The sequence below is a fragment of the Dryobates pubescens genome, chromosome 20, assembly GCF_014839835.1.
Source record: "Dryobates pubescens isolate bDryPub1 chromosome 20, bDryPub1.pri, whole genome shotgun sequence".
Lineage (NCBI taxonomy): Eukaryota > Metazoa > Chordata > Aves > Piciformes > Picidae > Dryobates > Dryobates pubescens.
This window is the reverse complement of record NC_071631.1, coordinates 14,477,820-14,495,325: the sequence shown is the minus strand read 5'-3', so window position 1 is coordinate 14,495,325 and position 17,506 is coordinate 14,477,820. Positions and strand designations below refer to the sequence as shown.

The following is a 17,506-nucleotide window of genomic DNA, read 5'->3' as shown; positions in this document are numbered from 1 at the left end:
TCTGACTTTCCAAACCCCAGGTCCCAGGGTGTGAAACTGCTGGAAAACGGCCGGGTGCTGCCCTCGGCTGGCGTGTCCCTGACACTGGCTGGAGCCGCGGCTCCACTGCTCAGGGTCACAGGAGCCAGCGAGTACCAGCACCTGCCCTCTTTGCAGGGGTTTGTAAGGCTGAACTGGGCCTTCTCCTTGTCTGAAACATCTCATAGAAAATGCAGTCTTTTACCTTCCATGAATAATCCATGCACATAGGAGCCTTCTCGGGGTGGAGCCCTTACATCTTCGTGGGTTTTCTTGGTCACTTCCACCGAGAGACACATCTTGTCGAGTGGCCACTCGTTTTTCCTGGCCATGGACTGCATGATGGCAGTGAGGAAGGACTGGGGGTTGAAGAACCCTGCCAGCCACACTGTTGCAGGCAGTGAAAAGTCTGTTGTCCAGACTTCCAGTTCCTGGAAAAGAAAACCGGCAAAGTACTTCAGAGCAAAGCATGGCCTTCAAGTAGTAGAATATTGCTTTGATGGTACAAAGAACTGATGTGAGCTCCAGGTAATCCTCTAGATGGGGAGCCTGGGATGGAGGTGATCTCTGAGGAATAAACAGCAGATTCCACTGCAGCCCTGACATTTAAACCATGAATTTGGATTGCAGTAAGTACTGCTGCTATTTTTTGAAATAACAAAGCCACACTTGCAATAGATTATTTTATTAAATGTATTTTTTTTCCTTCTGGGACATGGAAAGTTATGGTGGGGGGTGGCTAATGCTCTTCTGAACCAGTGATATTCTCTAATGGTGAACCCTTCTCAATCATCTGCTCTCCTCCTTGGGAGTAACCAGCCCTTTCAGGTACTTCAAACTGCTTACTTTAATATTGAAAAATAAACCAGTTAACCACTGTGCACTGCTGGAGGTGATTCCTGGTCTTGTGTGGTAGCCATGGTCCCCTGAGTGTTAACTTCCACCAGAGGTCTGCTCACCCTGATCCGAAGGAGCAGGTCTGCATACCAGGCTCCCAAGCTGAGCAGGGAAGGGTAGGCGTAGCGCATCCAGGACTCGGGGACACTGTCATAGAAGAGGGCATTGGCCAGCTCCTCCATATCTGATGTGATGGTCAGCTCTCCCTGGAGAACAGAGGAAAGCTGTGCAGTGGAATCTGAACAAAGTGATTCTGATGGAAACTCCTCAGGAAGCAGGAGGCTGGGTACCTCCTGGCTGGAGCCAGCACTGGGTATTGTATGGGACAAGGGCTGCAGTGAGCAGCAGCCATTGGCACATCACAGGAAGGTGTTTGGTAGGGACAGAGGCTTTCCAGGCAGCCCCCCGACTGTACCTTCAGGCCCAAGTCCAGCTCTTTCAAGGAGCGTCTGATTTCATGGGTCAGGATGTTCATTCTTTCACATTCTTGGAAGGCCACTACAACATATGGGGTCTTTTCCATTGCTTTCTCCATGATCTCCATCATATTGAATGGTTCTGGCAGCTTATCCATAATCTCATCTAGGACTGACTTCACCTGGAAAGAAGAGCCCACAGAACTGCTCTTACCTCAGGGAAAATGCAGTGGGTTAGCAGTTAATGACCTAGTAAGAGATCTCCTTTTCTGGCCTCCTGTTTCCCTGTGTTTCCTCCTCTGTTACCAATGCTCTGTTCTTTCATTAGCTGCTCTTGGATCTTAAAAAGCTGCAGCTCTTTTTCTGTAGCCAAGAAGGTAAGAACTGAAGCCACAGAGGCAGTGAAAGTCAAGGGTAAAATCCAGGGAGTCAGGAGGAAGGCTACTTTCCTGTATTTTTTTGTGTTAGATGTGTATTTTTAGTAGCTGCCATGGGGAATGGGAATCGCTGGGCTTGCTCCATCTGTTGAGGACGCAGCCTGTGAGCCACATTGTGCCCCTGGCACATCTTGACCCCTTTCTCTGAGTGCTGCTGACTTGTGTAACAGCACATGCTCAGATGGAGGCTACACACAGACTGCCAGGGCAGTGCCTCAGCCCCAGCTCCTTACCCGGTGGCTTCCTCACAGCAGCTCATGGCTGTGACCTGCGTGACTTGTGTCTGCTTGCCTGGGGGCTGCAGTGATGCAGGAGGAGAGGGGAGGGGTCTGCGAGGGACACAGGGATGTGTAGGCAGCTGTGGCCACTGCTCCATCTGCCCTGGGGCTGTGACAGCTGTGCTGCTGCCTCAGCAGCTGCAGAGTGAAGTGTTTGCTTATGTTCAATTACATCACCAATGCCAAAGACTGGCAGTTACTGGAGTGGAAAGGAGAATCTGGTCATGGAGAAACCAATGCAAACAGACTTAAATAAAGACCTGAGCACAGGCTGCAGCATTTCTCATGAGCTCTGTGCCATCAGCAGCTGAATAATAGTATGCCAGGCTGGAAGGAACCCCAAGGATCATCTGGGCCAACCTTGCCAGATAATAGTCTAGTTGAAAGGAGCTGGCCCAGCACCCTTGAAACTTGGTCTTAAAGCTGACCAATGTAGGGGAATCCACTGCTTCCCCTGGGAGATGATTCCAGTATCCACTGTGATAATTTTATTCTGGATTGCAATTGGAACCTCCCCAGCAGTAACTTGTACCCATTACCCCTTCTCTTTCCCTTGGTACTCCTCCAGGCTCACAGCCTTGACAGCCTGTGCCATGAGGTCCTGGGTGAGAGTCACATCTCTATTATCTTGCGCCAACAAAAGGCAGCATTGCAGGTCACATCCTGTCCCTTGTGTGTGGGCCCATAGCTGTCCTCACCACCTAGTCCTCTCCCAGCCTCTGAAGTGTTTCAGTGTAAAACCTCACTTGCCTGTTCCTCTCTGGAGACACCTGAGCCTCCTCCAGCATCTGACTCTTTGGGCTGCATTTCCAGCACCGTCCGGAAGAGCCTGTCGGAGGTGACGGTCAGGAAGCCGATCTCAGCGTTGGGGTGAAGGCCGTACAGGTAGGGGCTCTCCGGGGGCAGGTTCTCATCGATGTACTCATGGTACCCCTAAGTGCAGGGCAGGTGCTGCTGTTAGATTAGCAGATAGGTACAAAGGAGCCCAAGTTCTCACAGGATCCCAGCGTGGTGAGGTTGGAAGGGACCTCTGGAGATCATCTAGTCCTTGGCTAGAGCAGGATCACCCACATTAAATCACCCAGGAACACATCCAGGCAGGTTTTGAATGCCTCCAGAGAAGGAGGCTCCACCACCTCTCTGGGCAGCCTGGCCCAGTGCTCTGCCACCCTCAAAGTGAAGATTTTTTTTCCCTTGTGTTTATGTGGAACCTCCTGTGCTCCAGTTTATGTCTACTGCTCCTCGCCCTGGACACCAAGGAGAAGTTCTGTGCCAGCCTTGAAAATACCTCATTGCTTTTTGGTGGTGCCCCACAGCTGGCTGACGCTGCTTATACAAGATGGTTTTTCACTCACATCTTACCTAAGTTTTTCCCTCACACCACCCCAGCCACAGGAATTATTTTCTCAGCCGTTCTGCATATTTCCAGGGGATTTAAACCTTCCCCCCCTCCCCCCCCTACATTCCCTGTTGGTTAGCATGAGGAAACTCTGACCAGCGTGCGTTCAACCCAGCAGTGGTTTTCTACAGCAAATTGCAGTGTTCACAGGAGCACAGGATGCTAGGGGTTGGAAGGGACCTCCAGAGATCATCAAGTCCAGCCCCGCTGTCACAGCAGGACCATAGAATCCAGCACAGGTTGCACAGTAACACATCCAGACAGCGCTGGAAAGTCTCCAGAGAAGGAGACTCCACAGCCTCTCTGGGGCAGTCTGTTCCAGTGCTCTGTGACTCTCACAGTGAAGAAGTTCCTCCCCATGTTGAGGTGGAACCTCCTGTGCTGTAGTTTGTATCCATTACCCCTTGTCCCACACAGACTGAGCAGAGGCTGTCCCCTCCCTCCTGACACCCAGCCCTCAGATATTTATAAATATTAACTAAATCCCCTCTCAGTCTTCTCTGAGAAGAAACAGTCCCAGGGCTCTCAGCCTCTCCTCACAGGGCAGTGCTCCAGTCCCTCAGTCACCCTGGTAGCTCTTCGTTGGACTCTCATGAGTAGATCTCTGTCCCTCTTCAGCTGGGGACCCCAAAACTGGACTGAACTTTCTTACCTTGTAGTCCAAGTTGGGAGGGGTCAAAAACCCTGGAGCCAAGGGCACTTCCCCGTCCAGCATCTCCACGCGGATGTATTCGCTCAGGTAGGTCCTGCACAGCCGCCGGTCCCAGTCGTCGGTGATGTGCCCTCCGTACATGATTTCACCAAAGAGGTACCGGAGGTCATCCCATGGCACCTGCAAGGAAAGGCTCACCTCAAGGAGAGGTTCCTGCATGGCTCCCCACCAGTGCCCTGCAGCCCAGGGAAGCTGCACACAACTACAGAACTGGGGGTTCAGGGAGCAACAGTTCCCAAGTAAGTCCAGGAAGGTGACAAACCCTGGACCTGCAGATCCTTGGTGACAGATTGAGCTCATCTCAGGTGTCTCTTGTGGTTACCCAAGATTTCACCTTGTCCCAGGATGGGCTCTGAACCCCTGTCATCCCCTCTTTATTCAGATCAACACTGATCACATCTGTGAGGCCAGAGAAAAGCACAACTCTCCAAAAGGTGAGGCCTCAGTCCTGCTCCTACACTTTCATTACTGGGACAGGCTTTGCCTTTTTAAGTGGAAAGTCATTTACCCAACCAACCCAGCAAAGCACCGAGGGGGGAGCCAGGTCAGGCTGAACACCCTCTGTGCACCCAGCTCAGCCACACTGAGGACTCTGCACCTTCACAGGCCAGAGCTCCCTGGGAGGAGCTGAAGAAGGGCCAGCAGCAGGGTGCTGTTCCTTCAAGAGGAGGCATTTGTGCAACAAACTGCTGAGTGTTTATAACAAGAGTTGATGTTGTGGTGTGTCCTGTGCAGCGATTTGGTCACTTTCTGATTCCCTCACCTTGGGGTTAGCCTCCAGGTAGTTGTAAAGGACATTGATGGATATGGTCAGGTCACCGTTGTTGAAGGGGTAGGACTTGTTCCAGCCCTGAGCGCCGAACTTGCGCCGCTCGGCCACCACTGCGTGGAAGTAGCAGAGGGCAAACAAGATGCATTTGAACTCCATTTCTTTGCTGCACATCTCCAATGTGTCCTGCAGCAGAGTTAAAATGGGAATGTGTGAATGGGTTTGCCAGAGAATGAGCAAATGTGGCTGTCAGCCCTCCTTCTGTTGCAGAAAGTTAGCAGATGATGGCCAAGGACACCTGGAGGTTATTAAAAAATAAAGCATAAAATTATCTTCTAACCATTTGTGAATTGGTTAATTTTTGCACCCATTCACAAAAATAAATAAATCAGGAATCCACACACACTCCCCAGACAGTCAAGGTGGCTTCTTGGTGGCATCAAGCTGCAGCAGCTCGGCATTCAGCTTTGGGAAAGGCTCCAGTAGCTCAACCCCACACCCGGATTTGGGACCCTGAGGCAGCTCTGGCCACCCACAAATCACAGCCTGGCAAATGGGGAGCTCTGCCCCCCCCACCTCAGGAGGACATGCTGGAGGTGTGCTGGCTCCTAGCACATCATCTGTGGTTGAGTGATGTCCCAGGGATAACTGACTCAAAATGGTTGGAAGGAGCTGGCTTGTGCACAGGGGGGTGGTGGTGGTAGGGGAGAGCAGGCAGCGGGGTGGGGGTACCTGGGTGAAGAGGTCGAGGGCTTTGTGCAGGTTGGCATACATGCCCGTGGGGGGCTCGTTGGTGATTTTGATGGCATCTTCCAGCAGCCCCTGAGGGATGATGTGGCTCTCAGGGGTGGGGGCTGGCTCTGCGCTCATGAACACTCGGTAGTCGTCGTGGCTGCCCTGACTGTTCTGCTCCACTATCTTCTCCAGTGTCCCCAGCCACCGTGCCACCAGGTGGATGTTCTGCAACAGAAGGCCCCCTGCACTCTTTGGACTGCTATACCACCTCAGGAATCACTTCTCCCCCCTAAATTCCTGTTGTGGCTCTGCAGAGAGCAGGTGCAGCATGACATGGCAGCTCTCAGCCTGAGGACACCCAACTCACCCAGGTAGTGTCACTGCCACTCTGTGTGTGTGCCCTGTTCCCTTGTTGCAGGGCTATTGTCCTCTTTGGGTGGCCTCCCACCCTTTTGGCTTCCACTTTCAATTGCCTGTATCCTACTCTGGGGCCCCTCTCCAGTTCCCTTGGTGCCAGCCAGTGGAGTTTGGTGCACACCAAAGGTTTGTCTGTCCCAGATGTCCCCTTGCCTTCCACCTTGCCCATGACGGTGCAGCGAGGGTAAGGAGCTATCATATCTCAGCCCTCACCTGCTGGTGTTACTGCAGGGAGTGATGGGCACTGTACTCCCCCTGTTTCCCCCCACCCCTCTTTCCCTGAGCCCTACATGTACCCTCTTTGCTCCTGCACAGCACCTTCCCACAGCTGGGTGGTGGGACTGCCCTCAGTCCCTTCCCTTCCTCTGGCTTTTCCCCCAGCAAGGACAAGCCTGGACCTGGCCACTGTGTAGGCTGAGCACAGAGACTGTATGTGACAGCCAGTGCACAGGGATGGGGTAGCAGAGCAGTTGCAAACACCCCACTGAGCTTCAGCCGTTCAAAAAACCACCTGAGTGTCAATGGGGATGCCCAGGCTGGGGGAGCCTGGGGTCACTGAGCCCTGGTGTGTCTGGTTGCCAGCAGGGCTGCAGCCTCATAATGTGCCTGGTGGCCAGCAGGACCACCACTCACCTGCAGGATGACCCAGTGGCCCTGTGCAGCTGCCACCTCCAGTGCCTGTTCTGCCACGACCTCCTGGCCCTGCCCCAGTGACACGTTGTGGATCCTCCCATTCTCAATGGTGAAGTTCAGCTTTTGGCCTGGAGAGAGGAGGAGAGCACCAGGGTGTGAGATGCTTTTTTGGTTAGAGTCAGTATGAAGATGAGGCTGTGTGCAGCTCCACCCAGCAGCCACACACAGCCATTGTGGGCTGATGCCAGCCAGGGAGCGGGCAGCAGCTCACCCAGGGCCTCCACATCTTTCAGTGGGTCAACACCAGGGGAGAGAATGAAGAACAAGGGTGTGGAGGGGCTGCTCTCCTTGTACGCCTTGAAGAGCTCAACACTCCTTCCTTCCACATACTTGCTCCCCATCTTCTCTTCCACAAAGTTCCTGCAGAAAACAAAACCATCATGGGAGTTGGGAGCAGCTGTGGTTGCTGGTGTGGTGAGGCCACAGGGCTCTGCCAGGAGAGCTTGGTGCCAGCTGCCCAGCACACCTGATGGCGTAGGTCATCCTGTCTGGCCGCATGCACCGCAGCATGCACAGCTTTTGCAGGGCTGTTTTGTTCTTCCACTCCTTGGGGAACACTTCCTTCTCTGGCACCTCAGACTCCACAAACTTCTTCCATCGCTTTGCTGAGCCCTCGATGTCACTGTCCAAGTTCCTGAACTCTTCCATTTCTGAGAGCACCTTCAGGTCCCACAGCAAAGGATCAAATCACTTCTGGGCTCTGTTTGCCCTCAGGGACCCCCAGTCTTTGGGGAGGTCCCCACAAAGCTGTGTGCTGTGCTGCAGCTGGGCCCTGAGGGGTCCCACAACTCTGCTCCACCAGCCCAGGCAGGCTGCCAGAGCTGCCCTCTGAGACACCCCTGGGTTGCCAAGGATGCCTGGTGAATCTGGGACGCTGTGTGTTGGCTGGTGTGGCACAGCTTGGACACCCCTGAACTGAGGAGCTGGGCACACAGGGAATGCTGACAGTCAAAAATACTGCTGGAATACAATTTTGCCAGCTGCCCCCTCCCACCAGTGTGAGCAGCTACTTCCCCTCAGCCCCTGGGGTGAGCAGGATGTGCAGAGGAATGGGAGCAGTTGAGCAGGCTTGGTCAGCTGATCCCAGCAGCGAGCATGGACCTCTGTGCTCAAAGTCCCTGTCAGGAGCCAGGACATGATGGGTCTCACTGGCCACAGAGGATGAAGGGCTTTGTGCACCCTCCCAGGTGCTGCAGGTGCACCTGAACTTACCACACCATGGGCTGTGTTGTCATCACCTTGGCACAGTGGGCAACCCTATCAACCAACCTTGATGCCACCCCAGCCCTGAGGCTGCAGGAAGTCCACGGGGGATGTGACGCCAGCCTTGGAAGGGAAGCGCAGAAGGAAGTCTAGCTCCACTGGGATCAGTTCTTTCTTGAGTGCCAGGACCTGCCAAGTTGAAAGCACAAAGTCATAGTCACCCTGGCACACACAGCCTCAACGTGAGGGGCTGAGCACCAGGCAAGAAGCTGCTGAGCATCCAGCAGCACAGATGTAAGAGACAGACCTCTCTAAACCAGCATAGACTCACATCCGGCGTTACACAAGCCCCAGAGGTGTGCACATTACCTGGAAGGTGACCTGGGCCAGGAAAATGAGTTTGTCTCTCTCAAAGAGTCCCTGAGCAGTGTACACATAGACAGAGTAGGTGATCTCATCTGTCAGGTTGATGACCCTCTGCTTGATGTCCTCACTGGGGGCTGTGCGCTGAATGGCTTTCTCGAAAACCACATTGAAGGCCTGGGGGAGAGCCCAGCGGCAGCTCAGTGGCTGGGCTGGGTGCTCGTTAGCAGCATCAACACCAGAACACTGCATCTCCGAGACCCCCCAACCTTCCCCTCCTGCTCCAGGTCTACCTTAAGAGAGAACTGGTAGATGGGGTTGATCTTGTTGAGGTCACTCAGGATGAAGTAGAGAAGGGACGCTCGCTCTGCTGCTGGTCTGTAGTTTTCTCTAGCGACATTGATTTGCTCTTCGGTGACTTTGGCTTCTTTCACCTGGATGCACATGAAGATGGATGCACCCAGCAGCCTGGCATCCAACCTCCTGCTGAGTGCCCACTGTGGCCCAGGAGAGCTCTCCTGCTGTCTGTGGCACTGCAGCACAGGCACCAGGACAGCTTCCCTTACCTTCTCCTCGATTTCAATGGCTGTGCGCTTCGTTGTTTCCAGGTTCTCCACCAGCTCCGTGTCCTCCAGGAACCCTCCCGTGGCAGCAGACAGTCTGGCAAGCAGAGAGTCCTCCAGCTCCTTTAGCCTGATCTTGAACTCGTTCTGGCTCTTTGTGAGGTTTGCCTACAAGCCCAGCACCCAGAGACATCACTCAAGAGGTGAAACTGCCATCAGTCCCCATGTTTTTCATCATGTCACCGAAGTGCCAAAGCAAGAGGAGGGTGGAGGTGGCCCGGCCTGGGATATGCTGTCACCTGCAGGGTGAAGCAGCAAGCGTGCCCGTGGCAGTGCCAGGCTCCTCAGGGGAATGGTGGACATGCAGCTGCCCATGCAGATAAAAGCCCTGTTTGGCAGTCACTGAGCTCTCAATAAGCAGCAGCAAGCTCGCAGAGGTGACGTCCTGCTGCTTCCTCCCAGCAGAGCAACCACAGCCTCTCCAGGCTGCTTTCTGCTGCTGCCTCGCCAGCAGAGGGTTCTTACCTTCAGGGTCTCCAGGTCTGGACGTTCTTTGGCCACCACAGCAGCCAGGAGCTGGTCCTCCAGCCCCTCCCGGGTCACCAAGAAGTTGATCAGGGTGCACTGAGCCTGCACCTCGGGCTTGTAGTGAGGGTTGGAGTATTTGGTGTGCAGAATGAGGCGGAAGTGTGGGTGATATTCCACTTCTTTATCTCCTATCTTAATGTATCTGTTCAGTTAATTAAACTAATAAATGTATGCACACTCAGCAGTAACTCATCACAGACACAAGCCCTCAACCCACATGCTATTCCCAGCCACTCAAGATGTGTTTCTCTGGTCCATAGCAAGGACAGAACATCCAAAACAGCCCTAGCAGGGCAAAGGCAGGAGGAGCAGAAGGAGCTGGTGGCTGCCCTGCCTGCAGCCCCACCACAGCTTCTGAGCTCATGCCATGATACAAAGGCAGGTGTTGCAGCTCCCTCCCTGGCAGCCCCTGAGCTCTGTCCCTGCAGCTCCAGGGAATCAGCCCTCACCAGAGCCAGCAGCATGGCAGGGGAGGTTGGTGGTGTCTGGGGAAGGCAACACTGCCTGCAGCAGGGCTGGCAGCACCAAGTGGGGCATGGGATTCCCCCTAAAATCCCCATCACAGAACAGCTTCTGTGTCTGCCAAGAGAACCCTCCCAGCTGATCACACCTTACTGCAGGTACACAAGGGGCCATGCTCTTAAACCACTAAACAAACTGGACTCTGCAGACCAGAAGATTCCAAAACATCACATCAGCCTCAAATATCCTCCGTGGGAAATAGCAGGGCAAAGTGCAGGATGTGGGCAGGGCCAGGGTCAGCCCCCACAGCTGTCATGCAAGGGGCACAAATTGGCATTTTAGGGCAGCAGTGTTTTCTCAGTGTAGGTGAAACTCCTTGGCACCAGAGCAGAGGGTGAGCTGACCTGCCCTTCTTGATGGTGTTCCTGCCAAGCAGGTGGTCCAGCACCGGCTCCACTGTCTCACCAACGTCCTCAATCAGCAGCGTCTGTCCCTCAGACACTGCCTGCTCGATGGTGTCCAGGTAGCTGCAGGCAAGTGAGGCCTGGGGTGAGCTCAGGCAAACACTGCCAGCTGCTGCACCTCAGCAGGACCCATCCTGGCCCCTGGAGAGCCCATCGAGGTGTTGGGTGCTCCATCAGTGCTGCTACCCTCAGATACCCTGAGTCAGATGTGGGACATGGGTGCCCTGGCAGGGGAAGGTTGGGGTGGTCCAGCCCAAGTTTGCAGACAGCCCCCAGCCCCTGACTCACTTCTTCTGGCCCAGACGGATGGCTCGCAGCTCCTCCCCGTATTTGTTCTTGATCCACTTGATGCCCTGGAGCTGGGCATCCACGACCAGGGGCCACCTCTGGGTGTTGCAGAGGATGGTGGCATTCTCGATGGACGTTCGGTCACTGGGCAGCCCCTGGTTGCTCCAGGCAGCCACATCAGCAGAGTCGGTGAGGAGGCTGAGGGGGTCCAGCTCTGGGGTGATGGGGATGGGCACCTGCCGGGGAGGGGCCATTGGGGGCCTGGCCACAAAGGAGCAGCAGCCCCTTGGTGGCAGTGGGTATGGGAGGAAGCAGCCCCAGGCAGCCTGGGACAGGACCTGTGGCCACTCACTTCCAGCCTGCTGAGGAAGGGGATCCACCACTTGTCCAGCAGCTCACTCCTGTACTTTTTGGTGAAGTAGCCAACGTAGGACACGAAGGCAGAGACCAGCAGCACATCTCCACACACTGTCTTCTCCTGCTCCCTGAGCATCTCCACTGACTCAGCCCAGCGGACGTTTTCAGATGCCAAGCCCCCGATGAGCCTGGGGAGGCAAAGGGGATGCTGCCTGCTGTGGTGCTGCCACTCTCATTGCTGGGTGAGGCAGATGGGGACTTAACCATGGTGCCCCAGAGTAGATGGCCATCACCAAACGCCCTTGGAATTAACCCACCTCTGCCTGAATGGTAGGCTGCCCTCCCCTGTGCTTGGCTCCAAGGCTGCATTCCCCCCTGAATTTCTGGCCCAATTCATACTTGGGATTTTTTAATGTGGGTAGGACATGGGGGGCTCTGATGGCAGTGCCAGGGAGCAGTAGAGTCCTGGTGCCTCTGGAGCCAGCATTTGCAGGGTACCTGTTTGCCAGTGTGATGACTCTGTTGGTTGCATCAGCCTCCTGCTGACATTTGATTTTTTCAGCTGTGGCTTTCTCAAATTCTGCAGTGAGAGCTGCCAAGTTGGCATTCAGGTCCTTCAAAAGACAACACATCCACAGTGACCTCCTGCCCAGAGCACAGTCACAGGGAGCTGCCAGGCCAGGAGAGCTTTGCAGCAGCCTCTGTTGTGACCACACAGCTCTTGGAGCACCTGGGCTCCAGGTGATACAAATGACACAAATCTTTCTTGCTCCTGTTTGGCAGACAAATAGCTGGTGGGGTCATGGGTACCAGCCAAGGCAAACAGCTCCTAGCCTGGGGGGGTGTGTGTGTGGGGGATAACTCACAGCAATTTTGTCCTTGATGCGCCTGAGCTTTTCTTGTGCCTCTGCCAGCTCAGCGTTGGCCTCCTCCAGAGCCTTCCTCTTGGGCTCCACCTCACAGAACACCTCGTAGAAGCGGACGATGTTTAGGCACCAGGAGCACAGACCTGCAGCAGCTGTTGACTTTGACATGATGAACTCTGGATCAAAACTGGGGTCTGACCTGTAGGGCCTGGAACAGGAGAACACACAGTGCCGTGATGCTGTACTGTGGCTGCTGATGGCCCCATCTCACTCCTCCCTGGGCTCTTCCCAATGGGTGGCAGGGTGGGAGAGCAGAGCAGGAACCTGGATCCCACTTCCTGCCTGTGGAACCTCACTGAATGAGGGTCTCTGGGATGTCCTGTCCAGGACAGGCTGATGGCATGGGGCTAGGAAGGGGGCAGGAACCGGCCATGGACTCACTGAAATGCCTTGAGACAGGCCTCGGGGATGTGCTCCTTGTCAAACTTCTTTAAGTTGTCAATGAAAGTGTCTACTTTTCCCATCATGACTTTTGCTGCCTTCCAGCTCTTATCCTTTGGTATATTGCCCTTTGGGGCTGTCAGAATCATCACAGCTGCTGTGACGTTCACCACCGCGTCCGGTGGGGTCCCGAAGGACTTCAGCTCCGTCAGGTTGTTCTGAGAAGGAACCACAGGGCAGCTGAGCATCGCCTGGGCACAGGGGTGCTGGCACCACTTGGGTCCCCTCTTCCCACCGAGGCATCACCCACCTTGTTGAGTGTGTTGAGGGCCTCCTGGGCAGCTACCAGTGCTGGCTCTGCTTTTGCCAGGTCGGTCTCACAGGCTTGCTGCTTCTCAGCCACGTTCTGTGAGGGCACAGGACGGGGTGAATGGCAGTTACCCAGAGCCAACAGAGCTCACGCTGCCCTGTCTTGTGTTGGACCTTAGTGCAGTGGGCATCGGTTCAGTACCACTCACCTTGTTAATGGCCTGAACCTTCAGCTCCTCCTCATCAGCGATGGCTTTCTCCTTGCTGACCTTCTCTGTCTCAATGCCTACCACATGGATCAGTTTATCTGCATCCTCATTCTTCTGCTTCAGCTCTGCCTCCTGGACAGCCAGCTTGGCTTTCAGTTCATCCACCTTGATGGGAGGAGAAACAGAGAAGATCAGAGCATTGCTCCTGCCAAGCCCTTCCCAGTGGTGCCTCAGTGTGGCCTGGGGACTTCACAGCCCCTAGCTTGTTATCTTCTGGAGTTCCTATCACAGAAAGGACCTGGAGGTGCTGGAACATGTCCAGAGAAGGGCCACAAGGATGATGAGAGGGATGGAGCTGCTCTGTTATGAGGACAGACTGAGAGAGTTGGGGTTGTTCAGCCTGGAGAAGAGAAAGCTCCAAGGAGACCTTATTGTGGCCATCCAGTATCCGAAGTGGGCTACAAGAAAGCTGGGGAGGGAGTTTTTAGGATGTCAGGGAGTGATAGAACTGAGGTGAATGGCACAAAAATAGAAATGGATAGATTCAGATTGGATGTTAGGAAGAAAATCTTCACCATGGGGTGGTGAGACACTGGCAAAGGTTGCCCAAGAAGGTGGTGGAAGCCTCATCCCCAGAGGTTTTTAAGGCCAAGCTGGATGTGGCTGTGAGCAACCTGCTCTAGTGTGAGGTGTCCTTGCCCATGGCAGGGGGGTTGGAACTGGATGATCCTTGAGGTCCCCTTCCAACCTTAACAATTCTATGATTCTGTGATTCACAGCCACCATTGCCCATCCCGTGGGGATGCCTCTCCTCCTGTCACCCTGTGTCAGGATGTGGTGCTGTGGGCAGTCACCTGCGACGTTGTGCTCTGCAGCTTCATCAGCCCTTTCTCCAGCCTCTCGATCTTGCCTGTGAGCTCACTGCGCTGCTTCGACAGCAGGTTTTGGTAGAGCTTTATCTGCTCCAAGAAGGTCTTTGGTGTGGTGTAGTTATAGCGCCTCTCCACGGCCAGGTAGGTGTTGGACATCTCCTTAACACTCACGTGGACGTAGGACATGAAGCGGCTGATGGAGACCTTGACCTCAGGCTGCGCCAGGAGCACAGAGAGTGAAGATGTTCTACCAGAAGCAGCTTCAAATGCTGCACCACACAGATGCAGTGAAATGATGGGGTGAGACCCAGCCTTCCACATCCAGCCCAGAGGCCAGGGGGCAAAGCTTCCCTTTGCATTAAATAGGGATCCTGGCACGAAGGATGTTGGTTCTGGAGCCCCGCTCTGGTTTTTGCTAGTGCTAATCCCCCAGGGCTAACCTGGGCTGCTCTGGGGAGAAGCTGCTGTTTCCAGGCTGCTGTTTGTGGTGGTGTTTTAAGGACAAACAGGGAACGAGGAAGGGTTCATCCTCACCTGCTCCAGCCCTAGAGCCAGCTGTGAGCTTACCCCAGCCCCCATCCCCAGTTCACTGTCCCAGCACCTCCAGGCCATACCAGACCCCATCCCTGGGCACATCTCAACAAAGAGAGCAGCAAAGTCAGGGCCCAAAGCAGCCCCATTGGTCCATCCACCCAAGGCTGAGGGCTGAGCACAGTTACAGCATGCAGCAAGCCAAGGTCCCATCTCACCTTGATGTCTCCTGTTTCCTCCAGGAATCTGCTGCTGACAGACACGAGTGCATCCTCTGGCCACTCATGGAACCAGTTGATGGCTGTGCAGTTCACCACAGCAGGGAACCTCCTCGCCCGCAGTCGCAGGGTTGAGCCCACAGGGGAGAAGCAGAGGATGACCTGGGGCAGAACATCACTGCTGAGCAGTGTCCCTGCTGTCGGGGGTGAGCTCACACATGGGCCCCTAGGAGTATCCCTGTGGGCTTCACATTGCTGTGCACATTCTGCTGAGGATCAGGACTTTGTCTACCACCCATTAACTCCCCAGTGTGTGGGAGATGGTCTGATTATGAACTCTGCACCTCTCAGCAGGGTCAGGGCTGCCTCTGGACCTGTTTGGGTGGCTGTGGCCAGTGGCCAAGCACAGTGCCCACATCAGCATCCCAGTGGCACAGCCTGGTGGCAGCTCATGGCCATGGAGGCTGCTCACCACCCCCTGCCCCAAGGGAGATAAATAAATGGGGATGAAGACCTGCATCCTTTGGGCTGGGGGTGCACCACTGGCTGGGAAGCCTCTAGAAACCTCCTTCACTTAGGCCAACCACCATTTAATGAAGCCCCACAGTTTCCTGCAGCCTGTCTGCAAGTGGGGTTGGGATTAGGCAAGGCAAAGCTCCCCTCTGGTGAGCACCCACCTTCAGCTGCCGCCTGACTTTTTCTATGAATAATTTCCAGCAGTTTTCCCTGGTATCCTGCAACTCAAGCATCTTCACTTGGGGCCTCATGGCACTCATAATATCTTCCAGCTCATCATCCTGAAAGAGCCCTGGCACCTCCCCAGATGCCAAGAAGTCATTGATTAGGACCAGGAATGATTCTTCAGCCACCTGGGAGTCTGTCATCAGGAATACTGTGGGCATGTTCTTCACAGCTGCCTTGATGTACTGGGAGGCGAGGTCCAGCTGCAGCAGGAGAGAGAAACCATCATCCTCCATCTTCAAACACCCTGAGCTGTTCCCCAAAGTAAAGCCTGGGGCTCAGGGGCCATTCTGGGAAGCCAGAAGGGAGTCTTTGGGGAGGAGCCCTTGGGAAGGAGATTTTGGGAAGGTGCCTTTGGGAAGGTGCCTTTGGGAGAGTGCTGGGTGCTGGCTGTTTGTCTCCAGGCTGTCTGCCAGGGCTGCACAAATTGTGTCTTCCTTCACAAGCGTCTCCTACCCATCCCTGATGGGGAAACACCACAGTCCCTCAGAGTAGGTGTTCAGAAACACCTTTGAGCAGGTCATGGTGCACAGGCACAGTGACAAGAGGAGAGCAGAGCCTTGTGCTCCTGCCCTAGGCACCAGAACCACTGCAGTGCTTGGCACTGCTCCATGTTCACAGGATTGGTCTTGTAAGCAGGTGGTGCTGGGCTGGGGGGAAAGCTGCTGTCACCTTCAGGTCTGGGATGCTGTAGCCTTTCCTCAGCGTAATCTGAAACACCTCCAGGTTGCTGATGTATGCTGCCAGCCGTGCCAGGCTCTGCTTCCCGCTGCCCCCTACCCCCACCAGCAGCGCGTTGCCCCGGGGGGACTCCAAGATCCGACTAATTCTGCAAATATGGGAGAGAGCATCCTCAAAGAGCACCTGGAGGGGACAGGAGGGGAAGGGTCAATTGTGATGCACAGCAGGAAAGGCAGCAAATGCCCTGTGATGCACAAACCCCAGCAGGAGCGATGCTGCAGCTCTGTGGCATAGTTGCTGCCCGGGCACAGAGCTGCCCGCACAGGGCACTCACCAGACTCATTGCAGCGTTCACCTCGTTGTAGCTTTCCAACGCTTCCACCAGCAGCTTGTTCAGAGCTGGCCAGCTGGGCACTGGCAGGTACTTGGGCTCTCCCATGCCCTGGGTGAAGTGGAAGTAGATGTTGGGCTTGGCAAACATCAGATCTTCACCGAGTTCCTGGGAGAGACAATGAAGCCATGGGGCTCAGCCGAGGAGCACCCAGAGGCTACTGCTGCCTGTGCCACTGCTGGGGAGCTCAGCCTGGCAGCACAGCCCCACCAAGCTGAGGGGCTCCCTCAAATTTCATCAGAGCTTACAGCAAAAGACTTTTTGCAGGTGTCCCCCAGAACCTTCTCAAAACCTTTCTGGTCACTCTCATTGACGAGCTTGTCCCCATACACCCTCTCAGCTTCGTGGAGCCAGAGGCGTACCAAGTCCACAGGAGACTTCAGGCATTCGGGGGTGGAGAACAACAGACCCTGAGGAGGACAAGAATCCCTCAGTCCCTGGGGGATTTTTGAAGCTGCTCAGAACTGAAGTGAAAGGTTGGATTTGGGAAAAGGTTGTGGTACTTTGTGGAGATGTACAGCTGCACTGCAGGGGTGCATGAAGGAAAGAAAGGAATAAAGATGTTTTAGAGGGAACAGCTCTCCCACTACCTGGAATATGTTGGAGAGATCCCGGAGGTTGAAGATGTAATGGAACTTGATGGCTGTTGGCAAGAAGGTGGAGGTGACCTTCTGATGGAGAGCTGTTGGTAGGAAACAGGGATAAGTGGGAGGGTAGATCCCCAGAGACCACTGCAGCTTCTGGGGGGATCTCTGAGCTCTCTTGTTCTCCCCACCAGGACCTTCCGAAGGGAGGACAAGGCTGAGGTTTGGGTCTGACAGTTTCTAGTGACACAAGCTGCATGAGTAGGAGGAAGGGAGGAGCTGAGGTTTCATTTGCATGGTGCCATGATGTGGAGGTGCAGTGTGGGGCTCCCAGGGGAGGACTAGTGGTGAGGTTGGATTTCCTGGTGCCAGTGGGGGTGGGCATCTTGCCCAGGGGCTGATACTGCCATGTGCCACCCTCCCTACCCTATAGCATGACAGGGGCTCACCCAGTGCCGCTGCTACCAGCTGGGGCTGCAGCTTCTGGACAGCTGGTGGCACCCGCTGCAGGGCCAGGTGCTGGGCCAGGATGGTGCCATAGATGGCCAGCAGAGCCTCCTGGCCAGGAAAGTTCATGGCAAAGACACAGAAGTGCCGCTGCAGT

At 54.9% G+C, this 17,506-nt stretch overlaps 2 protein-coding genes across 2 annotated transcripts in view; both read right to left on the bottom strand.

The window, feature by feature from the left end:
* The window catches only part of USP36 (ubiquitin specific peptidase 36), a 74,414-nt gene that overhangs the window by 5,547 nt on the left and 51,361 nt on the right, over positions 1-17,506 (bottom strand). The window lies entirely within an intron of this gene.
* The window catches only part of DNAH17 (dynein axonemal heavy chain 17), a 38,619-nt gene that overhangs the window by 783 nt on the left and 20,330 nt on the right, over positions 1-17,506 (bottom strand). The window contains exons 49-79 of the mRNA XM_054170382.1: positions 17,352-17,499; positions 16,909-17,000; positions 16,567-16,728; positions 16,262-16,426; positions 15,919-16,110; positions 15,183-15,449; positions 14,506-14,667; positions 13,739-13,972; positions 12,885-13,049; positions 12,677-12,772; positions 12,367-12,584; positions 11,926-12,133; positions 11,558-11,673; positions 11,055-11,247; positions 10,703-10,938; positions 10,355-10,477; positions 9,426-9,630; positions 8,904-9,068; positions 8,631-8,771; positions 8,344-8,514; positions 8,041-8,163; positions 7,238-7,431; positions 6,983-7,131; positions 6,712-6,839; positions 5,659-5,886; positions 4,921-5,112; positions 4,098-4,277; positions 2,797-2,979; positions 1,331-1,513; positions 978-1,121; positions 224-449 (exon numbers count right to left, since the gene is read on the bottom strand). Coding sequence (XP_054026357.1) covers positions 224-449; positions 978-1,121; positions 1,331-1,513; positions 2,797-2,979; positions 4,098-4,277; positions 4,921-5,112; positions 5,659-5,886; positions 6,712-6,839; positions 6,983-7,131; positions 7,238-7,431; positions 8,041-8,163; positions 8,344-8,514; positions 8,631-8,771; positions 8,904-9,068; positions 9,426-9,630; positions 10,355-10,477; positions 10,703-10,938; positions 11,055-11,247; positions 11,558-11,673; positions 11,926-12,133; positions 12,367-12,584; positions 12,677-12,772; positions 12,885-13,049; positions 13,739-13,972; positions 14,506-14,667; positions 15,183-15,449; positions 15,919-16,110; positions 16,262-16,426; positions 16,567-16,728; positions 16,909-17,000; positions 17,352-17,499 — 5,389 coding nt within the window. The remainder of the gene's footprint in view (positions 1-223; positions 450-977; positions 1,122-1,330; positions 1,514-2,796; positions 2,980-4,097; positions 4,278-4,920; positions 5,113-5,658; positions 5,887-6,711; positions 6,840-6,982; positions 7,132-7,237; positions 7,432-8,040; positions 8,164-8,343; positions 8,515-8,630; positions 8,772-8,903; positions 9,069-9,425; positions 9,631-10,354; positions 10,478-10,702; positions 10,939-11,054; positions 11,248-11,557; positions 11,674-11,925; positions 12,134-12,366; positions 12,585-12,676; positions 12,773-12,884; positions 13,050-13,738; positions 13,973-14,505; positions 14,668-15,182; positions 15,450-15,918; positions 16,111-16,261; positions 16,427-16,566; positions 16,729-16,908; positions 17,001-17,351; positions 17,500-17,506) is intronic.